Source organism: Priapulus caudatus, unplaced genomic scaffold (assembly GCF_000485595.1).
Source record: "Priapulus caudatus unplaced genomic scaffold, Priapulus_caudatus-5.0.1 Scaffold455, whole genome shotgun sequence".
Taxonomy (NCBI): domain Eukaryota; kingdom Metazoa; phylum Priapulida; class Priapulimorpha; order Priapulimorphida; family Priapulidae; genus Priapulus; species Priapulus caudatus.
The window spans coordinates 159,701-169,851 of record NW_014577516.1 but is presented as its reverse complement, the minus strand read 5'-3'; the positions used below and the strand labels follow the sequence as shown (position 1 = coordinate 169,851).

At 40.7% G+C, this 10,151-nt stretch overlaps 1 protein-coding gene across 2 annotated transcripts; it reads left to right on the top strand.

Moving 5' to 3' along the window:
- Nucleotides 1-5,181: 5,181 nt before the first annotated feature.
- Nucleotides 5,182-10,151, top strand: LOC106810591. Of its 2 annotated transcripts, none has more exons than XM_014813996.1 (9): nt 5,182-5,430; nt 5,943-6,093; nt 6,210-6,366; nt 6,533-6,751; nt 7,079-7,182; nt 8,004-8,165; nt 8,379-8,490; nt 8,725-8,858; nt 9,171-10,151. In XM_014813996.1, the coding sequence occupies exons 1-9, from the start codon at nt 5,369-5,371 to the stop codon at nt 9,255-9,257; spliced, it is 1,188 nt and encodes a 395-aa protein (XP_014669482.1). In that variant the 5' UTR covers nt 5,182-5,368; the 3' UTR covers nt 9,258-10,151. The 2 variants fall into 2 exon arrangements, with proteins under 2 accessions (XP_014669482.1, XP_014669481.1); XM_014813995.1 differs by having other exon boundaries at nt 5,187-5,457.

The following is a 10,151-nucleotide window of genomic DNA, read 5'->3' as shown; positions in this document are numbered from 1 at the left end:
GGGGGACATAGACCCTATGAGCAGTACTATGGCTCATAGGGTATGTCCCCCAGGGTACTGCCGGAACGTACCCTGGGTACGGTCCGGTATACCAGAACGTACCCTGGTCACTATTTGATATGATTAGGGTTAGGATTAGGGTTAGGGAGTAGGCGTAGGCGACTACCTAGACTCGTTAGTGGAGTAGGCGAGGTACGGTACGGCATATTAGGTAGTACCAGGGTACGTTCCGGTATACCGGACCGTACCCAGGGTACGTTCCGGCAGTACCCCGGGGGACATAGACCCTCTCAGCAGTACTATGGTTACGCCGGTAGCCCGACCGCGAAATTTTTTTTCCCAAACGCTATAACATAGGGAAGAATTTAGCGCCTTCTGATTGGCTGGAATTTGGCAAGATGTCAGCCTCCATGACTTGTAGCCAAAATCCCGAATTATCTACCAAAAACTTTCCCGAACTTTCTGTAAGTGTAAGTTAGGTTAACTTAAAGTCGTTTTTAGTATATATGTTTTCTTTAAAACAACATGGATTTGAGTGAATTAATCCAAATATGATGCCATTTCTTGACTGCAGTAAAAGGCATCATCGCTGGTTAAAAAATAAAAAAAATAAATTAAGAGAGAGAAAGTCTAAGATAAAAAGAGAGAGAGAGTAGTAAATTGAGACGGGGACAGGAAAACGGTGATACGGTGTGTATGCGAGCGGGACAATTAGGTCGTGCGAGATGGTGTGCAAGGGGATGGGAGGTGGGAGGCAGGGGGAGGGAGGCTGAAGGCAGGGGGAGGGAGATGGGAGGTAAGGTGGTGGAAGTGAGAGGCAAGGGGAGTAAAGTGGGAGGCAGGGGGAGGGAGGTGAGAGGCAGGAGGGAGGGAGGTGGGACGCAGTGGGGAAAGAGGTGGGCGCGAAGGACCCCCCCGCCCCCTCTAATTAAACTTGGAGATCCGTGCTCATATGTTGAAATCTTTTATGTCAACGGCAATGTCATTCATTAACTTGTATTTGAATTGTTATTATTGTTCTTGTTATTAGAATTAGCCCATAGAGATTAGGTGGGTGCGAAAGTGTAGCTGATATATTTGTTCGAATTTGCTACGAAAGTCGAACAAGAATAAAGAAGACTTATGTATTTAAGACGTCTTGCTATGCACAAATGAATTTATCAGCAGAACACCAGACACCAGGACCCGGTTCCACAGTCGTGGGTTAACTCTTAACTCTGAGTTAAATTCCTTAACTCGGAGTTAAAAGTTAACTCAGAGTTAAATTCCGTTTCACAGTCGTGGATTAACTTTAACTTTGAGTTAAATATGCCTAACTCAGAGTTAAAATTTAACTCTGGTTCGAACCTGGATTAACTCTTAACTCAGGGTTAAAAATGGCTGATTTTTACCTTTTTAACGCCCCAGTTCCCGAAAAACAAAAAGAATATCGCAAACACGACGACCCATTTTTTTCGACACTTCCTGTTAACTCACATAATGTTTATCGGTTGAAATGAACAAAGAACACCCTCACCAGTACCCTTGTCGATTTTAAAGGGGCTACCCCCACATTTACGAAAATTACATAGGTTTCAATGGGCCCCATGTTCTCTATCCTTGAACCGACGGTACGGTAAGATTTTCATAAGAATCTGCATAATTTATACATAAGAAACAACTTACATTTGATTTATTTATAGTTAGTCTTCGGTATCATCCTTTAGACTTTGAAGATTAGTTTCTACGAGGTTAGTTTAGCTCTAGGATACTAATACTAGAGCTAATTAGTTTATCTAGTACTGCCCCGTGTTCGAATCATCCCGCTTGATTTTGCTTGTAACCATATTTATTTACGTTTGTTGTTCGCTGACCGACGTGAGCCTATAGATGGCGTACCAACACTGATTTATTCCCATCCCTACATTCGTTCAGTTATAATATTGGTTACTATGTAACAAATTCCTCGTATAGCTCAACTGGTAGCGCGTCGTGCCAATATCGTGAACGATCGCTCGGCGGTTTCGATTCCCGAGTTGGCTAAAATAATTATTTTTCCTTGCTTTATTATTTACCGGCTGCCGGGTATATAAAATAACTCAATAACAATTAATAAATCAATGTCAACTATATCTGTTTATGGCCACTTGGTTTCGTATATGTTTGTTAGCTTCGGATGTCAGCACACTCTTGTTAAAATCATAAACAGCTTCCAGCCAGCTGCCTTTTTGCACTAGGAAAATTTGCTTGCATCGCTTCTTCATTCCTACCATCACTGCTGCGATTTAGCTTAGTTGTCTGCTGCTGGCGTTGTTCTATTGTTATTAATTATTGGAGATTATGGGGGATACTAACTCTGGCTTAAAATAGCTTAAACTCCTGAGTTACTATAATAACTTCAGGGGATTTAAAACCATTGTTTATGACCCAAAAATTAACTCGGACGTTTATACTACTCAGAGTCTAGTGAATTTAAACTCAGAGTTAGCTGAATTTAACTCAGAGCTTACTTTTAACTCAGAGCGTTAAATGGTTTAACCACGACTCGTTGGCAACCGAGGTCAGATGAGCGTGTTGCACTTGCAGGCACTTGTTTAAGGAAGTAGATAGTCGCGTGATATGCATCATGGTAGGAAAAGCCATCCTGTGCCGAAATTTGGCAGTTAACAGGTCAAAGCAGGTCAATGGGCACAGGGCAGATTTTAGACATTTTCATGAGGACGATGGTCTGACGGAAGCAATGAAAACTCTTTTCATGTCTTTCAGCCGAGTCGACCTACGCATTTTTTATAAGGCTTTATTGAAAGGCGACCATGAAATGGGTGCTCTTTCATCTGACGCGAGAGTTAAGAGTAGATCTGATAACCTTTTGACCCTCAAAGGAGGGATTTTAAACATTGGATTTGTTAACTGTTACTGTGTTACGAAAAGGAATTTGACTGCTGCGGTTTGGCTAGTTAGAATCTTATACATAGCCTGGAATGTATCCGAGGCCTACAACTGTCCAGTGCAAAATTTCAAAAGCTAAATTTGCTTTGAAGGAAGGGTTTATGCTCCTTGAAATCGTATAATTCTATGGCATATCTGTTACTGTCGATCGTGTTAAATGCATTGGCCAGCTGCGACCACTGCCTATTGCATGTGGTGGCGGTGGGATAGTTATGGTTGTAGTTTGCCTGCGTTAATTAGCGCGTACAGGTGGGCAACTCTCTATATGCCAGCCTGTTAGGAGGATTTAAACATTGTTATTTGTTTCTCAACTGGGTTCGGCGGAGTACTCGTACTGTAGCTGTGTGTATACGCCTCCATTTTACAGGATTGATGAATTCCACACTCAACTCTTACTTGAACAATGCTTACTTAGGAATAATGGATGACGTTATATTATGAAGATTCTGTAGTGTAATTCATGAATCAGTTGGAATAGTCACTAGCACAATCTATAAATAATTAACACAGGAGTGCAGAGCTGGTGGATTTCCAGACTTAATTTTCTCATCAAATTTTGGCACCAATATAGACGCACGAAATTGTGTACGTTCTTGAGCTTATTCGCGTCCACCTAATCACTGGCTGACCTTGTTTCGTTTTGTTCGTTAATAGGCGTTAGGGTCACAATGCAACTATAAAAACATTAGTTTTCAGGCCACGCGATTGGTATCAACCAATGGGCTTGGGCCTCGGGATTCTATGCGAATGACAGCAAGGATTGCTTGAAATGATGTGTACGCACAACTTGCGTATCTGCATATCTTGCAGCCAGGGCTTGCTATCCCTACGTTGCCGCAAAGCGGGCGGCAGCGCGCCCGTATTGTGGAAAACTCCCCCCTGTTTGACTCGCTTGCCGCCCCGTTGGGAAAACTCCCCCTGTTATGAATCGTATGCCGCCCCGTTTGGCGAAAACTCCCCCTGTTTGAATTCGTTGGCGCCCCGTTTAAATTTCCCCACAATAAAACGGTTTCGCCAGCGCGGGAATCGATCGTCAAGAATTGCCGTAATCGACCAGGACAATCGACGCAGGCTGTTATTTTTACCGTTTTACCCACGCATGCACTCAAGCACAGTACACATAAGTTAACCTGTGCACTAACTGTAACACCGGAATCCTATCTCTATATATACAAGAACCCAAATACCGTCTAATGGTGTGGTGGGCGATTTTACGCATTAATCTAGTCGTACGAGTAAAAATACCATGGCCCCCGGACCCCCTTAGTTTCCCCCTCCCTCCCTTTTCCCTCCCTACCCCTCCCCTCCCCCTGACCTTTGAATTTCATCCTGTGGAGAACCCTGTGGCGCCTAACAGAAGGTGTTATAGCACAACTTAAATGCTTACGTTTATAACCGTTAGCAACAGACTCAATGAGCCCAGACGCTCTGCGGGGCTCTTTGTTTATTATTTTTCGGCTAAATTTTAGTTTTATTTTTAGAATTTAGGATAGGGTTAGGGTTTTTGGTTAGGGTTTAGGGGGTCTATTCACAAGTTTCAAGTTGGGGTCTCAGTGCCTCAACGTAGCGCTTTCGCTTCGTTTATCGGAAGCGGGACCGTGGTACTCGGAACCCCATAGATGTTTTTGTTTTCCTCTGAACTTTCTGTATTTCTTTGTAGGTATTTATGTGATGCTTTCTGCCCATTTGATTTTGGTTCTGTAGCTCTTTCGTTTATGTTCGGATAATTAATTANTGGTAGTAAACAGATTTCGTATTTATTTAGCATTATATTTTAGTGAAACGCTCCAACTTCCAAGTGCCTGTGCTCACAGGCACTTACTTAGTACTTACGCTGAGAGGGTCTATGTCGATCCCCCAGGGTACTGCCGGAACGTACCCTGGTACTATCTAATATGCCGGACCGTACCTCGCATACTCCACTAATGAGTTTAGGGAGTCGCCTACTCCATAACCCTAACCCTAACCCTAACCCTAACCCTAACCCTATGAGCAGTACTTACAGTTACAAGTTAGTATTGTGTTGGTGAGATAAAATTTTACAACTAAAGGCCTGCACTAGCGCTGGCCCAGTTGGATCCAAGCCAATGTGTTTGTATGTAACTGCTTCGCGTTTATGAGTGTCTACGTGTCTGCGTTTCTGTGTAGAACTGTGTGTGTGCGTGCGTACAATATGCATGTGTAAATCCTGTTGTTATTATTAGTAATAATGTGACATTTACCCAACAGTATCGTTTTGCATGATGAATGCTATGCCTATATTTGTGGTGCTCCATAGAACTTAAAAGGCCTATTTTTGTATGGCTGTATCTTTTGGTATCACATATTGTTATTTAATGTGTATTTCATGGTATTTGCTCTGTCACACGTTTAGTATTATGTTCTAGCAAATTGTAATACCTTGAGTTAATTTACTACTCTTAGTGTTATTACAGAAGCAATGGCAACAGGAGATCTGTACAACAATTTGAAGAAACTTCAGCATGTGCTAAAACAAATGAAGTATCCAAATCATACTGACTACAAAGGGTATAGTATGTTTAACCATTCAGTCTATAGCAATTAGCTATGGATTTTATGGCAACAGCACATTTATTACATATGTGATATAATCAGGAGTCTATCAAAATTTTGTTTTGATAGACTCCTGATATAATGCTGCAGAATTATTGGGTTTTGTTGAGGGTCTTTGTTACATACCCTTCTCTGGTGAAAAAATTATAAAGGTTGCATGCAGGCATGGGTGTAATACCAGAGCTGAAACCTCAAACTACTACTACTACTAGGCAAGTAAATTACTATAGAGACAATGGTCGAATGTATAGAATTTATTAAAGGTCATTTGCTAACTGAATGAATGGTCAAGTGTGGCGAGATTAGCATAGCAAATATGACTCTCTATTGATTCATAGATACCTAGAATCTGTGTAAGCATATATATGCTAATTACTACATTAATCAACACTAAATGTGTTACGCATTTTACGAACCTTGATTTTGTACTTTCTGGTCAGTTTGAGTTCTGGATGCCCTGAGGCGATTGTGCCATTGTATCGCTATGCCTTCACAAGTTATAGTCAGCCCTTGATGGAAGATATAGCCAAGTTGAACATCGTCGAGATGACAACTTGCCCAGACATTAGGTTCATTGAAAAAATGTACAAGGTAAGGGTTTACAGACAAGCATAGTGTTAAAGTGCACAGAACTGTCATAAATAGAAAAGTGGGTGGTGGACAATTGTATTTCCAATAGTCAGAAACATTTTTGTGCTACATTTTAGGTACTGAGAGAGTTATTTGCTTACAAGGCACCACTGACAAAGGATCAGTTCTTTACCAAAGAGCTGTTTGTGGAGAAAAAAATCATCATGGCGACAGATATTCTGAGGCTTGTCCGAGAACGTAGCCCCCACATTCTTTATTGTAAACGAAGCATCGGTACGTGCAACCATGTGCGGGTATACCGCAACATTTGTTTCTTCAAGTTTAATCGTTTTGCATGGGTACGCACAACCACATGTGCTGCTGTAAATCTGTATGTGCCTCTGTGGTTTGTGCCTATAGTTCACTCATTCATGCACTAATAGATTCACGCATTTCCCAGTGAGAAAAGGGGAGCATCGGCGCGCGGCCTCGTGTGGGAGCTACCGACCGTGCAGACTGGGTAGCGGCTTGTCATTGGCCAGTACCGGAAGTGAGGCATCTTATGCGACAATGGTCAGTGAACAGTCAGCGGCGTCCACGGGCAGTCAGATGCGTGCAGTCACTACAGAAACTTTGTGGGTGGACAACGTGCATGCCACTCAACTGCCTGTCATGATAGGTACTAAGTCAATGACATTTCTCTGGTTGCAAACTTGGCACATGTTCGACATAATACACAATACACATGCAGGCTATTTTCTATTTACAGTAAAACCTGTGTCAACAATGATGGTTTTATTTCCATTATGAATAACGGCAGGCATAGATTTGTATAAATTTAAATATCGGGTATGTAAGTTTTCAGTAAGTAGTGTTGTTGAAGGTAGCAGCATTTAATTATTACAGGTAGTAGTGTTTGTGCGTGGTACTATAACTGAGTGGAAGTGTAGAAATCAATTGATGCTCGATCAAATTTACTGTCATTATTTATCATGCTTTTCTTCAGATGAGGATGGGCAGCAGAAAGTGATGAAATCCAAAACTAAACGGAATGAGAAAAGTTCACAGACACAAACAAAGACACATTCCCACCAAGTAGTGACAGATGAGGTACATATTATTTATCAGACGTTTGTATGTGGAAGGTGAATGTGATATGTATATGGATGGTCTGTATATATATATATATATATATATATATATATATGCTGGTACTTCCAACTGGTTAAGTAAAGCATTATTGCAAAAAGAAACATAAAGCTGTGTAAGAATATATATCTGTTCATGGCAACTTGCTGCAGTTGACACATGCCGCTTTGTAAAGCTGCATTTTTCACTTCAAATTACACAAGTTAAGCATGCAGAATGAAAACACCACTAGCTATTTTTATATCGAGGGGGTCATACTACAGTCTAACCTCCTTTATCCGGCCATCCGTTATCCGGAAATCTCTATTAACCGGCCGCGATCTCGCAGTGTATGTTCTCTGTTTTTCATTAATTTAAAATTCCACCTAAAAATCTCGCCCAAAACTCGCGCGATGTACCAACTGTGTACTGTACCACCGTACGTGTGTTTGCGTGTGCGCTTGTCTGCTCGTGTCTGCTATGCCTCCGGTAAAATTTCTGTTTTATTTCATTTTATTTCCATTTCATATAAACCATAAAACACGACAGTTTGTTACAAATAATCATAGCAACGAGTAAATGCATTATCACATGCATAAACCCTACTGAACTGCATAGAAATGCTGTGTTTGAGCATAACTCTCATATCCGGCCAAATCCCATATCCGGATGAGTGCCGGTCCCGACGTGGCCGGATAAAGTAGGTCGGACTGTATATATTATTGCAACACAGATTATAATTAGATGTCATATATCACCCTTCCTTCCTTGCTCATACCAGTATGGAATTTGTTCTATGTAAGGTACGGCGATTGGTGCCATCTAGTGTGAACTATAGCAATGAGCAGCTTGTTAAGGTAGGATTAACCACCTCACCTGGGCATGGAGACCACCTTCCTGCCTCCAACACAACTAAGGCTGCTTCCCCTGTTGACACATATCGTCATGGACTCGAACAACAACTGGTATAAATTAGTTTGGGACCTTTCACATGATAATAAGATTACAGTTAGTGTTCAACGGCAGTTTCTGTATTCAGCAGCAGATGTATACACGTTATCATGAAAGTTATCAGTGATTTCTGCCATAAAAAAAAACTAAATATTTTCCATTGCAAACGAATTTTATGTGTAAATACGTAACCCGTGGTGTGTACATGGAATGTATGTTATGGCTAGGCTACTACAATGGAGTCACTTGCCCTACTAATGGAACGAGTAAATCTGATTACTGATAAGTGGGAGACGTGGGAACATCAAGACTTTCAACAGTGCGAAAAGTCAGTCGAGAGTAAGGATTGCTTTCATGATAAAACCACAACTCCGTGATGGTGAAATTCATGTTCATTTCAATAAATGCAACAGTATTCTGACTCGAGATTTAATTGAAATATCTCTTGACATACACTTACAAAACATTGATATGACTAATTTGAGGTGCGCAGGCTGTTTGTTTATTGCGAGCATTCTATATGTACATTTTGCTACTAACCAGAATGATGATGGCATGTATGCGGTTTTTCAGATGATAATCTGCAGTTGGAAACAGAAACCACAGTGAAGACACAACTAGCCTCTATTGCAGCTACATTAGCCAATCTCTCGAATAGAATTTACCTGGTCGAAACCAGAATGACTATGATGGAGAGCAAGATAGAGGTATGTGTTTTTTGTGACTGTACTTGGTAAACTCGTTGTTAATTTGCCTTCCACTAGTTAACTTATGATTGCTGTTTACAACATTGTGTACCCAGGAGGCAAATTAAATGACTATCAATGCTAGATCGGTGGGTTAAGCCCCTAAGGTTTCCAGCCTATAACATCTTGCAAACAGTATGTCGGATTTCAATCAGCCTCATAAAAGTCTGCTGAAAAGGTTAGTTTGCAGTGCTAATACTTAGATTCTTTATTAAAACTAGCAGTTCAAGGTTAATTACTGCAAGCATGTTTATTGTTAAAATATCTTCACAGAATCGAAGAAACGGAGATGCTTCTGTACTGACACGGAAACCAAAGCTTTCTACCGAGGATGGATTTACAGTCGAGGCCCTTCTCTAAGTGACATTTTCCCTGGTCATGGAGTGATCTAAAGATGTGTCTATGTCAGTGGTTCTTAACCTTCATTGAGTCATGGACCCCTTTGAGAATCTGGTGAAAGCTACGGACCCCTCCTCAGAAAAATGCACATAAACACGTAAACAGAAAATGTTGAATAGGAATAGGAAAATTGAACGGACCCCCCTGAAGCCCATCCTCAGACCCCAAAGGGGTCCATTGACCACGGGTTAAGAACCCCTGGTCTATATGGTGTTAAGATCTGAAGACGTGGTTTTCTGATGGAATCCAGATCCTATACATATTGAACCAACCTACGATGCTCATTCCTCTCTTTTGCACCTGACATTCGGAAGATGTGTTCGGCACAATGTTCAGAAGACTATTCTATTATTTGGCACATAACTATTTATATTAAATATTTACGAATTCAAGTTTATAATACCATATTTTATGCTAGTGATTGGGAGTTATTTTCAAGTGTTTGTTTACCCGATTGTTTTTTAATAAAACCGTGTGCAACGTCAATGTCCGTCTAACATAAGAGAATGCTCTCACGTAATTAAGAGAGTGCAAACGCATTCTACTACTATGTCATTTTTCTTTTGATGTTTGTACGTAGGCATTTGTTATAAACATTGGTCCTGCTATTGTTCTATTGATATAGTGCAGTCTCTCACAAGTCTACATCTTGTGAACTTGTACCTTACATGTGTTACTACAATATGAAAAAAAATTGGTTGATCGATTGATATGAATTATACCAGGAGTGAATAACAACAAATCGAAAATACCAAATAACCGGGACTGTTATTGTTTATATTTACTTCTCATTGTATGTAACATTTATTATTGTAAAACTAACTACGTTTGTAATAAAATGATGCTTGTAAAGTA

Coding starts and splice junctions, on each gene's coding strand:
- LOC106810591 (XM_014813995.1), top strand. CDS start 5,369: ATGGCAACAGGAGATCTGTACAACAATTTGAAGAAACTTCAGCATGTG. Junction 6,752..7,078: donor TCAACTGCCTGTCATGATAG/GTACTAAGTCAA, acceptor GCTTTTCTTCAG/ATGAGGATGGGCAGCAGAAA. Junction 7,183..8,003: donor ACCAAGTAGTGACAGATGAG/GTACATATTATT, acceptor GTTCTATGTAAG/GTACGGCGATTGGTGCCATC.